The sequence below is a fragment of the Panthera tigris genome, chromosome F2 (assembly GCF_018350195.1).
Source record: "Panthera tigris isolate Pti1 chromosome F2, P.tigris_Pti1_mat1.1, whole genome shotgun sequence".
NCBI lineage: Eukaryota > Metazoa > Chordata > Mammalia > Carnivora > Felidae > Panthera > Panthera tigris.
In genome coordinates this window covers 4693603-4719919 of record NC_056676.1, presented here as the reverse complement: position 1 = coordinate 4719919, position 26317 = coordinate 4693603, and the positions used below count along the sequence as shown (strand labels likewise).

The window sequence follows — 26317 nt, the reverse complement described above, 5'->3', positions numbered from 1 at the left end:
CATTGTGTATACCCTATGATCTAGCAATCCTATTCTAAATATGTTCCAGAGAAACATTTCTTCACGTGCACAGGGAGACATGTATGAATGTTTATTGAAATATTGTTTGTAGGGGGCGCCTAGGTGGCTTAGTCCTTTAAACATCTGACTCTTGATTTCGGTTCAAGTCATGATCTCACGGTTGATGAGATTGGGCCCCACGTGGGGCTCTGCACCGACAGCCCTGAGCCTGCTTGGGATTCTCTCTCTCCTTTTCTCCTTGCCTCTCCCCCTCTTCCCACCCCCCAAAAAAAACCACAAAAAAAACAAAAAAAAACCTAAAAAAAAGAAATATTGTTTGTAAATATTGTGAGAATTTGAAAACAGTCAAAATGGCTGTTAGTTAGAGAATACATAAATGAACTGTGAAATGACATGATGATGTATTATAGGACAGTTAGGGATAAATATTTAGGTCTTTATGTGTAAATATCTAGAAAAGATGCAGTTGAGGGAGAAAAAGAGAGTTTTAAAAACTATAAAAATTTGAGGCGCCTGGGGGGCTCAGTCGCCTGGGCGTCCGACTTCGGCTCAGGTCATGATCTCGCGGTTCGTGAGTTCGAGCCCCGCATCAGGCTGTGTGCTGACCGCTCGGAGCCTGGAACCTGCTTCAGATTGTGTGTCTCCCTCTCTCTCTGCCCCTCCCCTGCTCACGCTCTGTCTCTGTCTCAACAATAAAATAAACATTAAAAAAATAATAAAAATAAAAACTATAAAAAATTTGATACATTTTTGTAAATTTAAAAGCACTAAATATTTTATATTTACCTATGTTTATTTTCATATTTTTATATGTATACATTTTACCTTATATTTATTCACATACCTATATATGTGTGTGTGTCTGAAAAGGAGCATCACGCTCAGAAGAGAGGTTACATGTGGGAAGAAGGAGACATAGCTAAAATTAAGATAGTGCTTCAAAGAGACTTTTACTTTGCCCATAATATATTTTTACATATGATTTGGGTAATCAAAATAAAAATGTGTGGAATTATGAGTAGAGCCAACGATATCAAGTGAAAACAGCTGTTGATTCTAAATACGGACAATAAAGGGTATTCTTTTCTTACTTGTACTGTTCTGAATTTGTAAAAATTTTCAAAGCCCCAAAAAAGGAAAATGATTTACCCTTTTATATTTACTCCTTCCTTGTATTGTTAGAAGCTCAATTTGGGAGTACTATTAGGATTTATGGTTTGGTGTGAGAGGACAGTCCTTTTGTAATTTAAAGTTCCTCTTTTGAAGGGAAACCAATGGGTCTAGGGTAATTGCATTTATATAACTTTATCTCTTATGTGTTTATAGTGAGTATTTCACATCATTTATAAAGCTTCTTTTAAAAATATAGAGCAGAAACATCAAATAACAACGTATGATATTTAAGCATTGTGTTCCATCTTACAAAGAGGTGTATTCACAATGAGTTATTTTAATTGAAAGTGTTTTTAAAAATGTCACACATATTTTTTCTTTCTTGGTGTCAGGATTTAACTGAAACAGCTCCTATAAAATTGTACATAGGGGTGCCTGGGTCAGTCAGTTAAGTGTCCAACTCTTGATTTTGGCTCAGGTCATGATCTCACGGTTCATGGGATGGAGCCCCACCTCGGAATTCTCTCCCCATCTCTCTCTGCCCCTACCCAACTCATCCTCTCTCTTTCTCTTTCTTTCAAAATAAATAAACTTAAAAAAATTGTACATATTCTTCCGACGTCAACTCAAGAGAAACATAAAATGATAGGATTTAAGAGGTAATTTTATAAAGATTTTTATATCAAGTATTCTAAAATAGAACTACTTTTTATGGTGGTGAAGAATTTTATTTTGAGAAATTAATTGAGGTGAAGTAGATTCTTTCTTTCTTTCTTTCTTTCTTTCTTCCTTTCTTCCTTTCTTCCTTTCTTCCTTTCTTCCTTTCTTGCTTTCTGATTGTTTGTTTTCCTGACACACTAATACTCTGTAAAAGCTTTCGGCTATGATTTCCCTTGGGTCTCACACTTCCAAACAAATTATTTCATCTTTCTACTGCGCTCCCTACATGAGTGATATAAACCGGCTCAAATAAACTTAACCAAATGACAGCTTCTTGCCTAGATACCAAAAAAATAAGGAGGCAACTTTGGTCTCAGGAATAGCTGGATGCATAGCTTTGTTTTCTTCTCCCACATTTTGGCCTGATTTGTCTCTGGCCAGTCTGGGTGCTAATAGCCCTAGGTGCTCCTTGTTCATAATCTCCGATCCCAAAGAGCACAACTCTCTTTTCTTCAGCACCGGGTGACACTCCTGAATGCCCCCAACTTGCTTTATTCTGAGTCCTCTGCTTCCCACAGGAGAAACGGTGTCCGAGGAGATGGTGATTTCAGTTGGCTGGCCTTAAACACCCTCCTGAAGGGCACCTGGCTGACACTGCCCCCAAAATCACAGGGAGTGGGTCTAGGCAGACCAGGACCTTAAGTTGGCTTCCTGTGCATAGCATTTTGTTTGTTGCTCTGTCAGACCACCAATACTTCAGATACTAAGTAATGTAATTATCGGGTTGTCATCCTCGGCCCATCTGTGCCTGCTCGGTAGCCGGAACCAGGTAGGAACCACGTATTTTGTGTCCTTGTTACTTAACACAGTATGCGACACGTACTTGGCACTCAGTAATTTACATGCTGCATAAAGCGATATATTAACTGATGAAAGAGAATGTTGGTTGTCTCTCTTAAACTAATTGTTTTGTTGACTTGTTTAATACTTCCGTAGAAGGCTGTCATACTCCTGGACTATGAAGAAAAGTTAACTGTTTCATAACTTTGCCTTACGCGGGTTTACCGCGTAATGGTGTTACGTTGAGTTGATAAGTGACATCTGATCTGTCGTTGTTTTCCAAAGTACTTATGCTCAATTGGCATGTTGCCATGTACAGAATTTGTTTTGGTGTCATAGGAATATGACCTAAAGGAAGTGCGGTAACTGCCTTCAACACTGGGAAGAGCCCTGTAACTGGCTGCACTTGTCCGGCACCTTTGGACTAGCATACACACTGATATGCATAAGTCGCCAGAAACAACAGACTTCCCTACTGATCAGTGCCTAATGTACCTAATTCTGCCTTAGGTTTGGTCTTTTAGTGCCGTGTTTGGTTATAAAGGGAGAATTCATTTTCAAGCTTCTAGAAATAATAACACCACTGGAATGTGCATATTATAATCTTTTTCCTCCTTTTTATGTTCCCAGAGACTTGCGGTTTAACAGAATACGAGAAATTCCTGGGAGTGTCTTCAAGAAACTTAAGAATTTGAACACTCTGTGAGTACTTATCGCTTATCTGTGAGGCTTGTAAAATTACGAGCTAGTTGGATTGCAATTTGCCATGAAAAGTCATTTTGAGAGTAAAGAACAGAATGGATGGGAATTAAGTTTCGCTAGCACTCTTATAATCAGAGATTCTCTGCTTCTTTCCACTGCTTGTGTTTTTGTTACCTTCCGAATCTGGGAGATATTCCTACTCATCTAATTGTCCTTTGTATTCTGTTTGTTTAGAAAAGCTTCATGGACAAAGAAACTGAGAGAAAGAGTAGTTAAACAATTTGTCTGTGGGTCCCCTATCCAAAGCAATAGACATGGAATTAAAATTCATGACCTCATGACTCCAAAGTTCTGGCTTTCACCAACATGCCACTGGATCATCTCCTTGTTTGTAATACTCTGAATATTTTTAAAATCATGTATTTAGGGGCACCTGGGTGGCTCAGTCAGTCAAGCATCCAACTTCGGCTCAGGTCATGATCTCAAGGTTCGTGAGCTCAAGCCGCACGTTGGACTCTGTGCTTATAGCTCAGAGCCTGGAGCCTGCTTCAGATTCTGTCTGTCTGTCTGTCTGTCTCTCTCTCTCTGACCCTTTCTCACTTGTGCTCTCTCTCTCAAAAATAAATAAATAAACATTAAAAAAAAAACAGGACCAGGCCTGGGTCTGGTCTTTCTATGCTTAAAAAAGATATATATATATATCCTATATATATATAAGATATATATATAAAAAAGATATATATATATATAATATGTATAATATAATACATGTATACATATATGTATATATTATACATATTATATATACGTATATATATGTATATATATAATATATATGTATATGTATATATTTATATATACTATTTATATTTATATATATATATACAAAATAAATATATATATAAAAATCATGTATTTAGAGGAAAAGTTACAACTTTATGGCTAAGCTCTAATAAAATATTTCAATGTGTATTACCCGTATTTTATTCACTCAACAGATACTGATATCTGTGACCAGCTTACCAGTTTGCTGGCTTTCGATCCAGACTAAAATACACAGGACCCTGCTATGGTATAGCAGATGGTCTGACCTTATGGACTGTTAGTAAAGAAAGACCCAACAATAAAAACGTATGTAATAAAAATTGACAACTGCTCTATTATAATAGAAAAGAGTAGAATGTTAGGAGAGGTGATGCTGGGGGCTTACATGTACTAACAGTGCTCTATATTTAAAATTTATTTATGCTGCACTTAATCCAGAGGGTGAAATCAGTGGAAGTTAAGGCTATTTGTGTCGTTAGAACTACATGGGTATGTTAGTCTTCTTGACATAATATTTTCATAATCAAGTTAACAGTGTTTTCAGCTTGGCTGGATTTATCGCTGTATTACAGCCAAGCTAGTCCTTCTAACTTTAGGGTTGAGATTATGACTTTATACTTGTGCTTTTCCCACCCGGCTTCTTTCCAATTACTGATGCCTGGATACACATACTTTATCACGATAATTCTGGTTGGGGTGATGTAAGAGCATAAGGAAGTAAGGACTACAAGGGTTTTTCCTTACTTAACAATAAAGCAGTTGTTCTCAAACCAAAATATGTAAAAAAGTTTCCTAGAGAGCTTGTGGACATGAAGACTCCCTCTCCCTCAAAGATTCTCATTTAACACTTTTTCGGGAGGGACCCAAAGATTTGCATCTTAACTAGTATCTCCAGGGGGTCTGACACTTGGGGAGTATCCTCACTGAAGCCTTCCACCATTATCTACTGAGGTATGGAGGTGATAGAAAAGCAAAGATATTATTAATTTATCAGATTGTTAATGTTACCAAATGTTATCAAACCTCTTCTTTCAATGTAGTTGCCACTTTAAAAGGCTTTTGAGGAGTGTAGCAAAATGATCTCTATCACTGTTGGGCCACATTTTGGAGTTATAGTACACAATACTGTAATTATTAATGAACAGTCCACCTCTTCATTTGGTAGAAGCCATACTTATTAATTTGTGTCTAAATATTTTTATTAAAAACAAAACTGGAACAGTGAGCACTTGTGGTGTTAATTACATTGAATACTTTGCCTTGTGTACATTAGTTCCATTCCCTGCTGCAGCTGTTATTTCTGTTTACAGATGAGGACACTGAGGCTTCTAAGTGTGATGTCATTTACCCACATTCATACATCTAGAAAGGGGCAGAGTCAGGATTCACACACGCTTTGATTAACTGCTCGTTAACCAATGGTTTCTTATACATGATCGCTTTCAGGAAGGCTGAAATGACAGATGATGGGTTACTTAAATAGTAAGTTGTGCAAGAGAGAAAGAAGTGAGGTCAGAAATGGGGCACCGAAAGACTCTGGGATTGGAGAGAACTTGTGCTGAGCCAGTGAGATAAAGACCCTATTGCTCAATGAGTTCTGAGGACCCACCAGAGTTAGACTTACACTACAAGTATGTTCATGAAAGTGAGGGAAAAGTAAACCTTTTAGCTGGTTTAATTACTGAGTTCCTTGTTGTGTGTGTGTTTTTTTAAGCAACCAAACTACCAAATTTTGTATGAAAACCTCAATGTTTAAAATATTTCTCAAATAAGATATAATTATGAAGTCTGATTTTATGTTTCATGTAATGTGAAATCTTCACTATGCTTCATTTTATGAGAGCTTTTTACCGTGTTGATGAATCAACAGTCACTATTTCATTTATTTACTTTTATTTAAAAATCTGGTGTAATAATGTTGTTGTTTTTTCCCTCTCAAGACTTTGAAGGATTGATGTTTAGTGGTTTGCCAAGGGTTTTACTCTGTAAGTAGCCATAACTTTCGTTAAGATATTTGATTTGTTTTTATGGCTATTCTGTGATGTAGCAAGGGAACAAAATTTCCTGCAGTAAGTATCAGCATAGTTTTCTAGTTGGAGGTATGCAGGAGAATTTAAAACAAGGCATTCATTTCTGGGATAATAGAAACCTGTGGACAAGATTTGGCTTTCCATCAATTATTACTAATAAGACTTTGGTTGGATCTCTCTGTAGCTTGTTTACATTGTAACTTGCTTTTTTTATGATGAAAAAATAACAACATACGGGTTTATGCCAGTCTAGCTAGTATCATATGAATGATCCATATTAAAAAAAATCTCAAAGATACGAATAAAACGCAAAAAGGAACTCTTTGAAAGTCTGAGAGACAACCAAGGCAGCCAGGACTCGAGAAGCTAACATCTGGGAAAGATAGGAGGCTGGCTGAGCTGACTCAAACCTTCGGTGCGACTTTTCCTTGTCTGGTCATTTGCCAATTCAAGATGCAGGGCCTGGGGATGAAGAGGAGACAGGCAGTAGCCTAGATTTCGTGGGGGTCTCACCGGACTGGGAAGAGAAAGGCTGCAATTGAAGACCACTGTGACAACCAGCACTAGAGGGCCGGGACGCCTGAGAGAAGGCAGCTGCCCAGTAGTGAGGTGAACATTTTGCCAGCCATCTCAATGGAGGCACTTGCTGACTTAGAAGTCAAACGTATAGGGGAGAGGTTACAAAGAGGCCAAGGAGAAAGCAACTCCTGAGACTAATCAAAGCTGATCAGAGATTTTGGCCATTTCAAGATACCCGAGAAATAAAAGTAAGACTTTAGGGCCCATCACAGAAAAAAGCACCTGATAAATACCCCCTGGTTTTAATTTTGTGCCCCTGAAGAGCTATGCCCTAGAAGCACTGGACCATCCTAGACTTGCTGAAGGTCATCTGTATTGTGCTGCCTCCTAAAAACAAATTGCTCCTTCTCTGGAAAAGTATAAAATGATCCAAATGCCCCTCCCCCACTCATGCTCTCTATCAGTCAATCAATCAATCAATCAATCAATCAATCAATCAACATTTTTTAAAAAAGAATCCTTTCTCAAAAGAAAACCCCAGGCTCAGATAGCTTCAGCAAAGAATTACTTAAAATATTTTTTTTAATTAAACTAATTGTGACACAAACCTTGCCAGAGAATAGAGACAGAAAGTACTTTTCAACTTATTTTATAAAGCCAGCATAATCTTCACAGCAAAATGCAGAAGCATTTTTAGTCAATTTCCCTCAAGAATATAAACATGAAGATATTAAATACAATGTTAGCAAATGATTCTACCAATGCATGAAAAAGATCATGACCAGGTTAGGCCTATTCCAGGAATTCAAGTTTGGTTTAACACACAAAAATCAACATTATTATAATACAGGTAGAAAAGTCATATCATTTCAGTAAAAGCAGAAAACGTCTCATAAAACTTAACTTACTGATTTAAAAAAAATCTCATAGCAAGTTATGGATGGAAGGGAACTTCCTTAATTTGGTAGAGTATATCCACTAAAAATCAGTAATAAACATTCTACTTAACAAATAGTAAACACTTTCCTCCAAAAATGTGGAATGAGACATGAATACTCATTTGTAAAATTGACATTCAACATTATTTTGGAGGCAGTATTTTTTACCATAAGGCAAGTTAAGAATAAAAAGTGATGAGGATTAGAAAAAATAATTAAAATGGTAATATTTACCTGTGTCATTTTTGTGTACACATGAAATACAAAATATTCAGATGGGCTACTAAAATTAATAACTCATTTTGGTGATGTAAAGAATAAAGTGTATTTCTATATTCTAGCAACAACCATCTCAAAAATGAAAATTTTTAACGGATACATTTTGCAATAACATTAAACATTTTGATAAGTAGAAATAAATGTAACAAAGGCCATAACTCTCTGAGAAAACAACAGAGTACTGGGAGAAATGAAAGAAATCTGAAATAAATGACTACAGTATCATGATTATGAATTCAAAGACTTGATATTGGTATGATATCATTTCCTTTCAACCTGATTTATAGGTTCAATGCCACCCCGGTCAAGTATCAGCAGGCTCTTTTGTGGAAGTTTATAAGCTGATTCGACACGAATAGTTCATCAAGTATTAAAGAAAGATATTGTAGAAAGATTTAAACTAGATGTCAAGCTTTATTGTAAATAAGAGAAATAAAAGTGTGGGATTGTTTCAATGGCAAAGAAACAAATGAAACAGAGTGAGGTCCAGAAACAGACCCACATGTAAATGGTCACCTGAGCTGTCACAAATACGTACTGCACTGAAGTGTGAAAATGAAAATTTTCTAGTAAATAGTGCAGTTATTTGGATAACCACGATGAAAAATGTTTTAACCCCATTTCACTACTTTGCCATGTGTACAATAATGAATTCCAGATGGATCATAGATCATATAAAAGGTAAAAGTAACAAGGATTCTAGGAGATAGCATAGAAAAGAATCTTTATACCCTTTGGACAAAGATTTTCAGAGTATACAAAAGGAAAACAGTGAAGAAAATGACTGATAAATTCGATTTCATTAAAATTAAGAACTTCAGCTTACTAAAGACACTTTTATGAGTAAAAAGAGAAGCGACAGGCTGGATATTTACAATTATGTATATACCATAAAGGATTTGCATCAAGAACTCTTACATATCAATAAATAAAAGGCAAAATCCCTAACTAAAAATATATATAACATGTTTGAACAGGCATTTGACAAGTTATAATTTCCAAATGGTCAATAAACTCATGAAAATGTATATTCAGCATTCTTTGCTGTCACAGAAATGCAACATAAGATCACAATGGGGTTCCTCACACCTCCATTACAACAAAAAACACTCAAAATAGTCAACTATAATGGAGCCAATAGACCTCTTATAAATTGCCAGGGTGAAAATTGGCTCAGTTATTTTAGAACACTATTTAGCAGTATCCACTAAAACTAAATACCCGTAGATCTGATGACTGAGAAATCGCACATCTAAGCATATAATCCACAGAAAGGAATATACATACATTTCAAAAGTTATGTATAAGAACTTGGTTGAGGGGCACCTGGGTGGCTCAGTTGGCTAAGTGTTCAACTTTTGATTTCAGCTCAGGTCATGATCTCACGATTCCGGAGATCAAGGCCTCCATTGGGCTTTGTGCTGACAGCACAGAGCCTGCTTGGGATTCTCTCTCTCTGCCCCTCCACTGCTCATTCACTCTCTTTCTCCTAAAATAAATAAACTTAAAAAAAGAGAACTTGGTAGAAACATTATTTGTAATACTGAAAACTGGAGAAAAGCCAAATTATCTATAAGTAAATTGCAGTAAATTCACACGATGGAATACTATAGAGCAAATAAAAAGAATGCATTACAACCACCTGCAACAACACAGATAAATCTTGTGAATGAAATGTTTGGAGCAGGATGCCAGACACAAAAGAGGGAATACACATGTTATGATTCCATTTATAAAAAGTTCAAAACCAGGTCAAACGAAATGCACACTTTCCATCTTGCTAGAAGCTGAGGTTTATTGACAAGCAAGGCATGAGGGAGGTTTCTGTGATGTTGGAGATGTTCAGTTTCTTGATTTGTGTGGTGTGTATATGAGTATTTTCATTTTTATATACAAAAATATCAAGTATACTTAAGAGGTCATTAAAATATTCACCATAAATTGATAGCCATAAGTAAACTATTTTGATGGGGAGATTGTACACAGTGTCTTATCTTCTTTTTACTTTTCTGTATTTTCAAAATTGTGTATAATGAGAGTCTAGTATTAAGAAGAGGCAGAAATAGTGTTAAGAAGAGTGTTAAGAAGAGGCAGAAACTATTGGGAAAAAAATGATGGACAGATTAAATGTACTAACCTATCAAGTCCTAGTAAACTTAAAATTATGCATAATTAAATATAGAACAAACTACATTCCTGTAAGCTAGCACAGTTAGAATTCTATAGCTAGATGTGGTTGTAAAGAAGGAAGAGAAAGAGAGAAGCACCTAGGGGAATGCACAAAGAAAACGTTGCCCCAACGCCATTGGTTTGGAATATGAGAGGGGCTGAATTTTGTGAGTTCTTGCAACCAGTAGGTCTTAAAGCCTGGCGTTTTAAAGGACAGCAGGCTTGGCTGGGATAGAGCCCAGAGCACGCTGCCCTGTTCCGGGAGAGAATGCAGGCAAACATCCTAGAAACAGAGAGCATTGAAACAGCAATCTGAAGAATGCCTGGAGCACACAGTGGGGGAGATTATTTGCTCATCTTGTGAGAGTGTCCCTGGGAGGAAGCATTCATGGAGATATACCTCTCTGGGACCAGGGGAGCTGGCCAGCACCAGCTCCCTCCCCTGCACACCAGCATAAACACAGAGCCACTGCGCCACAGAGGCATTGCTGAGCCATCCTGGCTGCTTGCCTTCCTTACACTAAGCGCCACTCCCTACCTGCCCTGAAAGGACTGCCCTTCTCCATCAAGCTTGCCGCAGTCCCAGGGCAGTAGGCTCCCTCCCCCCAGAAGACCAGCACAAACCCCTGTTCCCACCACGTCTCCGGATCAGAGAGTTCTGCAGGGCCTCAGCTCTGGTGGAGCTGCTGTCAGGTCTCATTTCACAAGCAGACTAGAGCACACCTAGTTAAAGCTTGCCACATTCAGGCCATGGACCAAATGCTGCCACAGCAGGCAAGGAGACTGCAGACGACTGGCCTGAAGGATAGAACAGCCGCAACACAACACAGAGCACACACAACCCACACGAGGGACCTTTGCTGAAGCATCAGGCCCTGGGCACTATATGCCCTCTTCTTCATAAGGGTACTACTTTCAGGAGCATGAGACATAACTGGCTTTTCTGACACACAGAAGAATGCAGAGACTTAGACAAAATGCCAAGACGGAGGAATTTATCCCAAATTAAAGAACAGAAAAGTCCAAGGCCAGAGGTCTAAGTGAAACAAATATAAGTCACATGCCTGGTAGAGAATTTAAAGCAACAATCATAAGGATACTCACTGGGCTTGAGAAAAGAATAGAAGACATCGGGGAGACCCTTACCACAGAGATAAAATATAAAATAATTAAAAAAGAATCATTCAAAGACGAAGAATGCAATAAATGAGATTTGGAACATGAAGATGTTCATTTGGAACAATGAAGACGCAATAAATAGCAGGGTGGAAAAAGCAGAGGAACAAATTAGTGACCTTTGTGGTTCCATTCAAATTTTAGGATTATTTGTTCTAGCTCTTTTAAAAGTGCTGGTGGTATTTTGATAGGAATTGCATTAAATGTACAGACTGCTTTGGGTAGCATACACATTTTAACAATATTTGTTCTTCCAGTGCATGAGTTTGGATTGTTTTTCCATTTCTTTGTGTCTTCTTCAGTTTTTCACCAGTGACTTATAGTTTTCAGAGTACAGATCTTTTGCCTCTTTGGTTAGGTTTGTTCCCAATTATCTTATTGTTTTGGTGCAGTTGTAAGTGGGGTTGATTCCTTGATTTCTTTTTGTGCGGTTTCATTATTGGTGTATAAAGATGCAACAGATTTCTGTACATTGATTTTAAATCCTGTGACTTTGCTGGATTCATGTATTAGTTCTAGCAATTTTTTTTGGTGGAGTTTTTCATGCTTTCTACATAGAGTATCATGTTATCTGCAAATAATGCAAGTTTGACTTCTTCCTTGCTGATTTGGATGCCTTTTATTTTTGTTGATGTTGTTGTTGTCTGCTTGCTGAGGACAAGACTTCCAGTACTATGTTAAATAACAATGGTGAGAGTGGCCAGCCCTGTCTTGTTCTTGACCATAGAGGAAAAGCTCTCAGTTTTTCCTCATTGAGGGTGATAGTAGCTGCTGTTGAATATATTATGCCATTCCCTTCTGGGCTGCCAACTTTCTGTGGACATATCTGCTGTGAACCTGATTTATCTTCACTTGTAGGTTAAGGACTTTTTTCCCTTGCTGGTTTGAGGAATCTTTCCTTGTCTATGTATTTTGTGAATTTGACTATATTTCTTGGTGTTGGCTAGCTTTTGCTGAGTTTGATGGGAGATCTCTGTGCCTCTTGGATTTCGATATCTGTTCTGTTCCCCAGAGTAAGGAAGTTTTCAGGTATAATATACTAAAATAATCCTTCGGCCTCTCTTTCTCTCTCTTCCTCTTCTCAGACTCCTATGATAAGAAATCTTATCATGTTTTAAGAAGTTGCTGGGTTCCTTAAGTCTAAATTCATGATCCAATACTTTAATTTCCCTTTTCTTTTCAGCCTCATTATTTTCCATAATTTTTGGAAATTTGTCTTTTATATCACTGATTCATTCCTCTACTTTGCGCATCCTTGTTATCATTGCATCCAGTCAGTTTTGCATCTCGGTTATAGCATTTTTTGTTTTGGCTTGACTAGTTTTTAGGTCTTTGATCTCTGCAGTAAGGGATTCTCTAGTGTTTTCTATGCTTTTCTCAAGCCCAGATACTATCCTTATGATTGTTTTAAATTCTAGTTCACATATCTTACTTCTGTCTGTTTTGATTAAATACCTGGCCATGACTTCTTCCTGTTCTTTCTTTTTGAGTGAATTTCTCCATCTTGTCATTTTGTCTAGGTCACTCTGTGTGTGTGTGTGTGTGTGTGTGTGTGTGTGTGTGTGTGTGTGTTAGGAAAGTCTGTTACATTGCTGCTCCTTAGAGTGATGGCTGTATTAAGAAGAGGTTTTATACTATCTTGGACCTGGTGCTTCAGGAAGTCTATGAGTGTGTGCACTCTGCTGTTGTGTTTTGGCTGCTCCTTCCCTCGGGTCAGTCCTCTGCAGGGTTTCCCCTTGCCTGCAGAGGGAAGAATTTAGACCTTTTCCACTGTTTTTCAAGCTTTAAGTAGGTGTGTTTTGGTCTGATTGTTAAAAGAGGCTGGATCCTATTTCCCATAAAGCTGAAGCTCTGCAGCAATCTGTGATCACTAGACTTGGTGCATGAGAGGGGTTTGTGCTGGTCTTCTGGGGGAGGGGCCTGCTGCACTGGTTCTCAGGGGAACTTGTTTAGGAAAGACACATCTACAGGACACAGGGGGGTGGGGTTTGGTGTAAGTGGCTCCATATTCCCCTGGGGGTGCTGTGTTGCTCACCGAAGTTGGTTGGTGCTGGTGGTGCCACCCTGCTCTCTCATCACTGGAGAGGGGAGTGCTCACCCACCACTGTTTAGGAATCCCTTACAGAAGAGCGTGTCCCTGGCTTTTGTTAAATCCCTGCTTTCACCCTGCTTGTGTCCCAGCTATCTGCCTTCCAGGCAGGCACATTGTTGTGTTTCAAAAGTCCAAAGTTTAGGGACCTGGTACGTTGCAGACCTGCACTCATCCTTTGGGGAGGGTCTTGCTCTGCTGTGGCTGGTGCTGGTTTGTCCCGTAGAAGCACTCATGTGACTATTCAGCAGTTTAGAGTTTATGGTAAAGCACAGACAAAGCTGGGACCAAGGTTTGTTGCGTGCAGCAGGCGTCTCTGATCCTATGCTACTGAGCCGGGCAGCATGTTGGTGGCCACCGGCTCTTTTGTCCCTGGAGAGGCTATGCCACGTCTCCCCGGTGCACTCCAAGAAGGGGAACTCTTTGTCCCCTTGCGACCCAGGGGATCCTCAGACCATGTTCTTCACTATCAAGCCTCTGCCCTCCTTTCCCACAGGACTGCTGCCAGGCATGACCCTGGAGATGGCGTGGACTTCTAAAACTTTAGACTTTCAGGGGTATCTGGGTGGCTCAGTTGGTTGAGCTTCTGACTTCGGCTCAGGTCACGATCTCCCAGTCTGTGAGTTTGAGCCCCACGTCGGGCTCTGTGCCGACAGCTCGGAGCCTAGAGCCTGCTTTGGATTCTGTGTCTCCCTCTCTCTCTGACCCTCCCCCGTTCATGCTCTGTCTCTCTGTCTCAAAAATAAATAAACATTAAAACTTCAGACTTTCAGCTCTGCTGCTTATAAAAAGTTGTGGTAGTCAGCCCCTCTCTGTTTCCCAGTCAGTGGTTTTGAGGAAGGGTTTTTCTTGTGCTGTCCCCTGCATGCTGCTTTCTCTCTTTCTCACTCTCTTTCTCTCTCACTCCTCTCTTCTTGATAATGGTTCCCTCCCCCAAATCAACTCTCCACACCTTCTGCCTTCCACAGTGTGGCCATTTCTCTCCCTCCCAGTTTGTTCTCTCACTACTCACATTGATTTTTTGCGTGTTCAAAACGATTTGGTATTTATCTGGCTGTGTTTGAGGGGTGAGGCAAACATAGGGTCCCCCTACTCCTCTGCCATCTTAAGTCCTCCCTCTCTATCTTCTCAAACCATATATTCTGAAATATGCTTCAAGTAAAAAATGTTCTTGTTGGAAAAAAAGTGCTAACTGAGGAACTCATTTAACGTAAAGCATGTCAGAGGGGAGGTGGGTGGGGGATGGGTCAAAATACACGAAATGGATTAAGGTACATGTGTCATGATGAGCACTGAGTAATGATGTATAGAATTGTTGGATTACTCTATTGTACACCTGACACTAATATAACACTGCATGTTAACTACACTGGACTTAATATTAAAAACTTAATTACAAAAAAGAATTACATGGCTAGAATCACAAGGACACCACCAGAGTCCAGTAGGAGGCAGTTGAATGGCCTCTTGCAAGAGTCCGCTCATTCCTGTCTTCGAGAGGTAATGACAGTAATATGGCCACAATGTTACCAATTTGTTATAAGGACAAAGGAAAATAAGGGAAAAAAAAGCTTTAAAAATAAAGTTTAAATTTTCATGAAAGAGGATTAACAATTTTGACCGTGTGGCTTTTTATACCAATATACAATACAAAGTGAAATCAAGCATCTGGTGATTTTGTTTCCTTGGGTCACCTTTGCGCTAATTGCAATGGGAGATTCTCTGTTTCCTTGATGTTTAAAACAAATTCCAGCCACACTGCTCCTATAATTGTAAAAGAGTTTTCTGGAAAAGAGCTGGCGTTGTTGTTGTTGTTGTTACTAAATACAGAGCTTGGTAATAGGTTATTGAAAAAGGAATCTGGAAACATTATATATTGCTGGGCCCTAAGGGCTAGAGGGTAAGACCAGGAATCTGTTATCCAAAGACCCTGGATTTTACTTTCTGCAGAGCAGTGTGTCAGGACTCTGTGACTCACCGGCCTGTTTGAGCTTTCTCGTTTCCGGATGAAACTGATAAGAATAACACATTTGGGAAGCAGGCCCAAATTAAATTATGGATAACTCAAATGGATTACTCAAGTGGACAACTCAATTATTCTTATATGAAAGATAATTGAGACCCAGAGGAACAACAGTAATTGATAAACACCATGGACAAACGTTATGCTATACCACGGAGATAAAATAAATGCATGCTATTATTTAAATAACACGACTGAAACACACGATCTCAGTCCAGTGCTGATCCCCTCTGGTTTGCTTGCATTCTTCTGGGAGAAAGCCTTCCTCAAATGGCAGAGTAAAGAGAAAGCTGGGGAGAATGTCGGAAGTGGGTATTGTTTCTGGTCCTCCAAATAGTCTTATGAAATTTGGTGAGTTAATTCACCTTTCTAAGTTTTTATTAACATATCCCCAGCTTTTTAATTTGAAAATTTTCAAATCTGCCCCAAACTCGAAAGAATAATACAATGATTACCTGTGTACCTTTTACATAAAATTTCCAGTTGTTAACATTTTGCTACATTTGCATTTCTCTCTCTCTTTTTATATGCACACATCTATGTGTGTATATACGTATTCATGTATTTATGTATTTGTTCTAACTGACTGAAATAAGTTGCAGATATGATACTTCATCTTCCATAATTTTTTATGCGTCTCCTAAGAACAAGGACATTTTCTTACATAACTGCAATATCTTATACCTAAGAAATTTAATTTTGATTCAATAATATTATCTGATGTAGAGTCTATATTCAGTTTTTCCCAATGCCCCTCAAATTTCATTTATAGGTAGCTTTTCCTCTCAACCCAAGACCCATCAAGTGTAGGTTATCATGTCTCTTCTGTATCCTTTAATCCAGAACCCTCACCTCACTTCTTTTTCCCAAACATTTATATATCTTAAGAATTCAAGCCTGTTATTTTGTAGGATGGATCATAATCTGAATTTGTTTTATTATTTCTTCATGATCAACCGTAGTACTGCTAAGTTTGATTACTTGGCTAAGGTGGTGTTTTCACCAGATGCTTCCATTGTAAAGACACTTTCCCTTTGCAACAGGTGTCATGTGGGTGATATTTCCCCTGAAAGGATAGTTTCCCTTTTAATAAGTATCACATGGGTGATACTTGGAGCTCTCATTTTATACCCTGTTCTCCAACAGTTTTCATCCACTGGTTTGGAATCCATTGGTAACCCTGCCTGAATCAACTATTATATTGGGGATTGCCAAATAGTAATTTCTGCCTATCATCCTTCTGTTTTATTGGTTGGCATTCTTCTGTAAGAAGAGTTTCTTTCCTCATTAATTTTAGGATCATTATACACTCAGGTATTTTTTTCCTGTTCGTTGTGTTATAATCTGCTGCTGTCATTACTTTTTGATGCCCAAATTATTCCAGATTTGGTCATCGGAACCCTTTGAACAGCTACTTCATTCTTCTGACATGTTCCCATTAATCTTTGAATATTTCTTTGCTTTCTGGTCCAAAGTGGTCCAAGCTTACTTTTAACTTTTCTGCCACAGATCTAGAAATAGCCTAGGAATTGTGGTTCTTTTAAATGGCGAATAATATTTAGAAAAACAAAAGTAGGGGCCTTTAAATGTATAGCTACACACATATTTGCATAGTCATGGGTTTATACTGATACCTTTAGTTCAGATCCTACATCACAGGTTTTTTCTTCATTCTCCTCCATTACACGTTTACATATTCTTCTTCCGTCATGAGACCTACTGGTTTCCAAAAATAGGAATGTATTTACTCATCTGCTATATTCTACATATCACTCACCGTAGTTTCAGAATTATCGATACCAAATACCGCATCACAACCAACATGCTAAGTTCAGTGTGTGACAACTCTGTAACTCTTTTTTGTCTTTTGTATCATTGAGACAGTACAGTCAGCACGCTGTATTTAAAACTTACTCAAACCAATTCTTTCCTCTGTGTGTGTTATCTGTTTGGTATAGTTAAGTTCATTTGTTTCTGTTTACATTCATTTTTAGGTTTTGAAAGAAGTCTTGTTTGTCATAATATGCACATGTCTCAAAAGTCAAAAGTATATTAAGAAAAGACATATTCAATCTCATTCCTACCTTTATGTTTTCTACCCTGTTAGCATCACACCCTACACCAACTATTCCATTAGTTTCAGCTTTATCTTCCCCACATTTGTTTTGTAGTAATATGCAAATATGTATCTAACTAATATATAAACACAGCAAAAAAGGTCTCTATGTATCTTATTTCACTTTCTGTCTTACACAAAAGGTGACATATCTTGCCTTTTGTCATTTGATAGCGTATTCTGGAAATCATTGCACAATAGTTCACCAAAGTCTTCACGGAAGTATTTCTATGGCACCATTGCACTCCATTGTGTGGGTTTACAGTAGTGTATTCATCCAGTCTTCTATCAATAGGCATTAAAGTTTTGTCCAATATTTTCCTATGAAATATTATGCCATAATAAAACAATGAAACCGCTCATACATTATCTCCTATTTATGGAGTGAAACTTGTATATATGGTCTTGTTGGATATTCTTAATGGCTTTTATTGCAGGGCAATTTACACTGTCAATAGCAATGCATGAGATTATCTACTTCACTGTAGACTCATCTAGCTCATAGCCATCAAGCTTTTGAATTTGATTTTTTGCTGATCTGATGGGTAAGAAATGATATCTCATGTAGTTTTAATTTTCATTTTCATAATGTGAGTTAAGTTAAAACATGTTTCACATGTTTAAAAGCCACTTAGATATCTTTTCCTGTAGACTGTTCATGTCCATTGCCCATTTTTATATCAGGATTTCACTCTCTGTGTTCATGTTAACTGTTTTTATTCTAGAGAGAGTAATCCTTTATATGTAATGTATGCTACAAATATATTCTCCCGGTTTTTCATTTGTCTTTTAACTATACTGAAGATGTTTGTTGTCTGTAATATCAAAGTTTTTATGTTAAATTTTAGGTAGTTAGGAGTGCCTAGGTGGCTCAGTTGGTTGAGTGACTGACTCCTGATTTCAGCTTGGGTCATGATGCCAGGGTTGTATGGGATCCAACCCCGTGTTGGGCTCCATGCTGGGCATGCATGGAGCCTGCATAAGATTTTTTCTCTCCCCTCTGCCCTCTCCCCTGCTTGCACTCTCTCTTCCTCTAAAATTAAAAAAACCAGGTAGTTTACATATCCTTTCTTTTATTGCTTTTAACCTTTGGACTATATTAGAAATCCTTTCTTAAATTCCACATATGAGTGAAATCATATATTTGTGTAAGAAACACAACAGATGAACATGAGGAAAGGGAAGGAAAAATCAGGTAAAAACAGAGAAGTAGGTAAACCATAAGAGACTCTTAAATACAGAGAACAAACTGAAGGTTGCTGGAGGGGAGTTGGGTGGGGGGATGGGTTAAATGGGTGATGAGCATTAAGGAGGGCACTTGTCGGGATGAGCACTGGGTGTTATATGTAAGTGATGAATCACTGGGTTCTACTCCTGAAACCAATAACACACTGTATGTTAACTAACTTGAATTTAAATAAGTAAATTAAAAAAGAAAGAAAGAAAGCCTTTCCCCACACTGAGTTCATAAACGAATTTATCCATATTTTTTTTCAGTAGTCATATGGTTTCATAAATTTACATGAAAATCAGAATGTGTTTTAATGTTTCTTGTGAAGTATGGATCCAGTTTTCTCTTTTACCGAAAGCCAAATGGCTACCATTTGTGATAACACCATTTATTCAAAAAGTTCAGTCACTTTTATCATACACGCTAAATTTCCATAGGCATTGGAGTTAATTTTGAACTTTCTAATCTTTTTTACTAATAGACTTTATTTTTAGAACAATTTTAGGTTTACAGAAAAATTGTGCAGATATTACAGACATTACAGATTTCCTGTATGTCCTCCTCCCTTCTGGCACACAGCTTCCCCTAGGATTAGCATCTCACGTTAGTCTGACACATTTGATAAACTAATGGAACAATTGTATGTACGTTATTATTGGCTACAGCCCCAGTTTATGCAGACTTGCTTAGTTTTATGCAGACTTGCTTAGTTTTATGCAGACTTGCTTAGTTTTACCTAAGATCTTTCTGCTGTGCCAGCATGCCAGCCAGGATACCACATTACATCGAGTTGTATTTCTTTAGATTCCTTTCGGCTGTGGCAGTTTTTCATAATTTCCTTACGTTTGAAGACTTTGGTGGTTGTGAGGAGCACTAGTCAAGCAATTTATAGGATGCCCTTCTATTGGAATTTGTCTAGTTTTTTTCCCTCATAACTGCGGCTATGAGCTTTGGGGAGGAGGACCACAGAGGCAAAGTGCCGTTGTCAGAACATCTTTTCAGGGATGCAGGCTATAAAAGTGATTGATGCCTGTGGCCGCTGACCTTGGTCACATGGTTGAGGTGATGTTTGTCAGGTTCCTTCACTCTAAAGTCACTCTTCCGTCCCTCCCTTTTCCATGTTGTATTCTTTGGAAGGAATTCATTGTATGCAGCTCACACTTAAGGAGCAGAACCCGGTCCCCTCTTCCTTTAGAGTAGGGTATGTACATAATTTTTCGGTATTCTGCACAGATTTGTCTCTCCTTTCCAAATTATTTATTTATACCAGTATGAAGCTATGAATATTTATTTCATAGCTTGGGTTACAATCCAAACTACTTTATGTTGTTGCTCAACTTGTTCCAGCTGTGGCCACTGCGAACTCTTTCGGTTGGTTCTCGCATACCTTTGACAACACTCCCATCACTGTGGGTTTTTTGGGTTTTTTTTTTTTTAGCACTATTTTACTTTCTAGAATTAGTCATTTCTCCAGCAGTCATTTACCCTGTGTTTTGTTTTTGTTTCTTTTTGGGAATGGTATTAGAAACCAGAGTCTGGGCACTGTGTTTCTATTCTTTTTTCCATTGGTTTGTCCATTCATGTGCCAGCACCACATGTTAGTATAAGAGGCTTACTAGTGTATTCTAATACCTGGTTGCCCTTTTCTTCTCCTTGCCCCCATTGTTGCTTCTCTTTTTTAGTTTTCCCAGCTTTTCTTTATGTTATTCCATGTTTGGTTTTCATTTGAAATTTAGAATCAGTTTGTGTAACTCTTGGGCATCTACATAAGAGGATAAGTCCCGAGTCATAGGAAAAACCTAAGTATAGCCTTAGTGGATACTACCAAATAGTTTCCTAAAGTGGTTGAACCAATTTACGCTCCTATTAGCGACCTGTAAGAGAGCCAGCTACTCCACCATCACATGAACACTTGATATGTCAGTCTTTTTCATTTTTAGCCATTGAGTGTAAGTGGTTGTTCACTGGGGTTTTAATTTGTACTTCCCTTATGGCTACTGATGTTGAGAATATTTTTATATGTTTATTCGACATTTGTAGAAATTCTTTATACATTTTGAGGGTTCTTTCTTCAGGTATATGTAATATGTATATTTTCTCTCAGTCTGTGGCTTGTTTACTCTCTTAATGATGGCTTTTGGTAAACAAATTTATCTAAATTTAATGAAGTTTAATTTACCAGTTTTTAATGGTTAGTGCTTTTAGAGCTATTGAAGATATTCCTGGCCACCTTAGGGGTATACTTGTTATTCGAGAATTTTATAGGCTGGTTGGCTACTCCCAATTATTTTTTGTGCCTGGAATTGGTAGGGGAGTCAAGAATATGTTCTATGTGGGTGTCCAATTGCTTCTTGACCCATTATGACAAGAATCACTCCTTCAGCACTGTTGCAGTGACACTTTTGACATAAATGAAGTGACTACATTTGTACGAGCTGTATAGCTCTGGAGTACATGTTGTGTACCATTGGCCCATTTGTCTGTACTTGTACCAATGTAATACTGTCTTACTTACTGTTGTTTTATAATAAGACTTAAAATCTGGAAGTGTAAATCCTACAAGTTTGTTCAATTTCCATAGAGAAGGCCTCCTGTTACTATGATTAGGATATATAAATTTAAAGGTCATTTTGGAAAATATTGACTTTTGTACAATACTGAGTAATCCAATTGATGATACCCATTTTCTCTTCATTCAATTAGGTGTTTACCGTATCTCAATGCAATATTTTTGTTTTCAGTGTAGAAGTCGTGCACATTCTTTATTCAGTTTACTCCCAGGTAAGAGATCTGTCTACACACACGTATGCAGACACATATATATCAAATGTAGTTACTAAATGCCATTTAAAATTTAATTTCTAGCTGTTTCTTGCTAATACATTTTTGTATACTGACTTGGCATTCAGTGACCTTATTAAATTAATCCTTCTTAATTCTAATTGCATGCTTATAAATCTTTGGGAGTTGGTATGTACACAGTCATGTCCTTTAGAAATAAAAAGTGTTCCTTTCCAGTCTTTATATGACCTCAGGGAGATGGCATGCGATGTCAAGCTGTAGATTTCTTTGTAAGGCTTGTTTTGAGAAAATAGTGGCACCTGAAGAACTGGTGATTGATCTGTGGCACAACTACTGATAAGGGTTAGTTGGTTAGGTCTTTGCTCTTACTGAATTACAAAGTAAATGCATTTTTCTTACTTTTGTTGCTCAACAATTAACCTCATCACTAGTGGCTAATAGACTAATTTATCTGCACAAATCTGGCATTGTAGCATAAATTGCACTCAACTTCACCAGCATGACACCAATTATTCTGCCTCTCGATCCGGTCTGATCCTGGATGTGATTCTCGTAGTGCGATTTCCAGCAGCAGTAGGCCTAAGGTATTGAATGCAGTGGTGGCCAATGGGAGGAACTGTCATGGTAAGGCGACTGAGAGAGGGCATGCTCTCTCTTATCTGTGGCTGGTCTTTTCCTAATGAGTTGCTCTTCCTCATGATCTTACAAAAGAAAATCACAACATGAGGAGGATACAGCAAAGGTCTTGATGTCTATGTTTTTCATTCTTTACATTTTATGACAGAAATGTGTGTTGGTAACTGAAGGGCTGGTGGAGAGAATCCAGGCAGATCAGAGAAACTTTCTGGTTAGTAAATAGTTTACTCCAAGACCTCTATGAAGACTTCCTCTTTTTATTTTCTATCTATGCCTGTCCGTCATCGGATTCTGAGTATCACTCTCTTAGTCCCTTGACTCCGTCACTATGTTGCTTTATAAAACGAGGTAACATCTAAGACACAGTACCCCTAGGGAATGAATGCAGATGCTGCTAACTAGGTTTTCATCTTCCAAAGAATGTTTTTCGTCTATGAAACAGATCAATAATTATAATTTTTCTGAAGTCAATAGAAGAGGTTTAATTAAAAATCAAGGCAAAGCATTTACTATTTATCATACATATGCTATATGCGTAGTATCACAGTAGATGGCTGACAGTGACTGAACATGTGACCTTGAGTCAGTCATTTGACTTTTTGGGTCCCAGTTTCCATAAGTACAATATTAAAAATTCACATACCTCTTAGTGGAAAAAACAATTCCACAACAGGAACATTTTATAAGGAAAAATATGAAAATTATAAGCTTAAAAATACAGTACATTTAATGAGAAAGTTTCAAGTCCCATGAAGGTGTGTTAATTGCCAAGTCTCCTTCAAGTTCAATAGGGTGTTTCCAGACTGATGAGAGCATGGCAATTATAACAATGCTGGGCTCTATGTTGGTACTTCAATTGCTTTAATGTCTTATCTGACTAATTGAATACACAATTACCAGCCAAACCGGATTCTCTTCTAAGACTTATTTTGAGCCTAGAAATTTTGCTGTTATTTCTCCTTTAGAAATCCTTTCACAATTGCAGACAAGGTGGTTGAATCTATAGGAATTTTTCTCTATTCCATATTCTACCTGATTAATTATTCTTCACTAGTGGGTCCCAGTTAGTAGAAGAAAAAAGAAATAAGGTATATAAATAGGAAGAGTTTGTTCATATCAAAGTGCACGAGCACTAACCCAGATTTGTAATTCTTACCCATTTGTCATTTTTTATGTTATTTAAATTTTATCTTGAACATAGTTTTTAAGCACACTAAACGCTTTAGTAAAACACACAAAATCATTATAGCAACATAAATATAAGCCTGATGATAGCTTTTGGAATCATCTGCCTGGGTAAGAGTTCCAGCTTTGATTTTCCCGGTTGTGTGATGTTAGTTTCAGTGTCTGTAAAAGAGTGTAATCCTACTTCCTGGAATTAATGTAATTATTAAACAAAATATTATGTGCAAAACGTAATGCGTGAAGTTCAAAGAAGATGTCCTGTCTTCTAGGGTGGCTGTAAAAATTGCCACAACGCTGGTGTCTTAAACCAAAGGCAATTTATTCTCTGACAGTTCAAGAGGCCAGAGGCCTGACGTGAAGGTGTTGGTGGGTGTGGGGGTGGGCCTCTGGAGGCTCTGGGGAAGAATCGTTCCTTGTGTTCTTCTCCGGTGTTCTTCAGACTGCCTTCTGTGTGTGTGCACATGTGTGTGCTGTCTCATCAGCACATATGCCAAGAATAACTTCCCATAATTTAATCCTTAATTCAATTGTGTCCCTGAAGATCCTTCTTTAGTATCAGGTAATGTTTATAGATTCCAGATATTAGACCTCATGTCTTTGGGTGGCCATTATTATTTTTTTTTCACATTTATTTATTTTTGAGACAGAGAGAGACAGAGCATGAACGGGGGAGGGGCACAGAGAGAGAGGGAGACACAGAATCGGAAGCAGGCTCCAGGCTCTGAGCCATCAGCCCAGAGCCCAACGAGGGGCTCAAACTCACGGACCGTGAGATCGTGACCTGAGCTTAAGTCAGACGCTTAACCGACTGAGCCACCCTGGCGTCCCATGGGTGGCCATTATTAAGCCTAATACAGAACAGTAAGTGTTCCTAGTTATTATTCATTATGGGTGGTAGTCATAGTGGTGTTAGTAATAAGAGCAGTAGTAGTATAAAAATAGTATATATTTAGAGACACTCTACTTCTGAATCTCATAAGGAAGGATGATGAATGAAAAAGGCTCACTTTATGTGACTTTGGAAATCAGTACTAGAAAAGGAAACATTATATGAATCCCAAGTTATCTAAGAATCAAATATTAAATATTTTGAGAGTTCCTCTATTGAGATTAAAAAATAGCTTAAAAGGTGGAAGGAAAGAAGCTAATATTGTTGAGTGCCTTCACTGTGTCTGGAAGTATGTACTAATAAAAATAACAATATCCTATATTTATGGGGACACTGTCGTAAATGCTTTTCATCTATTTACTCATTTAAGAAACCCTATGAAGTGCTGTCATAAACCTGATTTTGCGACCAAGGAGACTGCGGCACAGATAAGTTGGCCACCTTGGTCAAGGTTGCGGAAAAATTAAAGCTGGAGCCTGTATTTGGAGCCGGTAGTCTGGCTTCAGAGTTCAAGCTCACAACGGCTTCATAACACTGCCCCTTACATGCAATAGTCTCTATGTAATATGGGGAAACTTTAACTACTGTATCTGTAAAATGATAGCTGTGACATTTTTCTGTATTTTCCAAAAGGTTTGCAGAATACTCAGAGGAATAGTTTAGTTCCTCCCTTGCTGGGTTTGGATGCTTCTAGAACACACTCGGCGGCGTGATTATATCCTTTCCTTCCCTGAGAAGTTTTCTTCATTTCCTTACGTCAGTGTCCTCCCTTTGCCCAACTTACTGCCATCTCTTGGTACTGGCTGAGAATAGAGATTTCTGGGGTGGGTGCCAGGAAAATCTGGCTTATGTAAAGTCCATGAAAAGCCCTTCTCTGATAATAAGGTATGACCCAGGGATCTCTTGGCTGTGAGGAGTGGACTACTTGGGCAGTGGAGCCTCCCTGGAGTCTTCTTATCAGGTGTCTCTGCCTTAATTTATGTTGCTCTGAATTTAGAAACCCTGCTTACAGGAGAATGAATACTGGGAGTTACAAAAAGGAAGCTCCAAAATGGTGAAAGACACCAAAGAACATGCGTTTATCTTAAGATTGTATTATTTTTACAATGCATCTGTGTTTTAAATTCACTGACATTGGAGTGCCTGGGTAGTTCAGTTGGTTAGGTGGACAATTCTTGATTTCGGCTCAGGACGTGATCTCATGGTTTGTGAGTTTGAGCCCTGCTTGGAATTCTCTCCCTCCTCCAAATAAGTAAACATTAAGCAGATTTTAAATTCACCAACAGTCACATGCACTTACACTCCTAGCTCATCTACTCTATCCATCCTCCTGCTACACTGAATGAATGGTTTTTCCTTCTTTCTAAGACCATACATACCCTGGATCGTATCCCTTTGTACCTAGCCAATGACAGCATGCTTGCAGTTGTCCCCTCTCTCTTCTGAATCATCAATTTGTCCTTTTCTATTATATCTTTCAAACAATAAAATAGGCACTCTACAGTTTGTGCAATATTAAGAAATAAGTTTCCTTTGACCAACATCTCTCTCCTTCTCTAGCTATTTCTCTATTTCTTTTCTCCCCTTTAGGAACAAGGCTCCTAGAAGTGTCATTTTTCAGTGTATCTATGTGCTTCCCACCCTTTTTTTCTCAAATCAGCTGCAATCCATTTGTAACACTGACATTGCTCTTTTCAAGGTAACCAACGGCCATGACAAAGGTGTCAAATCCAAAGGTCATCCCTCAGTGTTCATCTCGCTTAATCTATAAGTGGTTTTTGACACAGACGATCCGTCCCTTCTTTTGACATACTTTCCTAATCAGGCTCTGGGTCACAACTAATGTCAGTCAACTAGGGCTTTCCTAAGCCCCCCCACCCCCATATAGACTAGGGGGGCTTAAACAACAGAAATTTAACTTCTCACAGTTCTGGAGGCTGGAAGCCCAAGGTCATGGAAAACCCTAAGAGTTAGGTGGACACAGCATGTACATTGACAGCTTTGATTCTTTCTGCCATTGTCCACCTTTAAAAAAAGTTTTTAGAGGGGCCAAAACACATTTTTTACATTTTAA

At 38.2% G+C, this 26317-nt stretch overlaps 1 protein-coding gene across 1 annotated transcript in view; it reads left to right on the top strand.

Annotated features, from left to right (window-relative positions):
- The window catches only part of PXDNL (peroxidasin like), a 412750-nt gene that overhangs the window by 154407 nt on the left and 232026 nt on the right, over positions 1–26317 (top strand). Inside the window, exon 2 of the mRNA XM_042972968.1 lies at positions 3265–3336. Within this exon, the coding sequence (XP_042828902.1) occupies positions 3265–3336 (72 nt within the window). The remainder of the gene's footprint in view (positions 1–3264; positions 3337–26317) is intronic.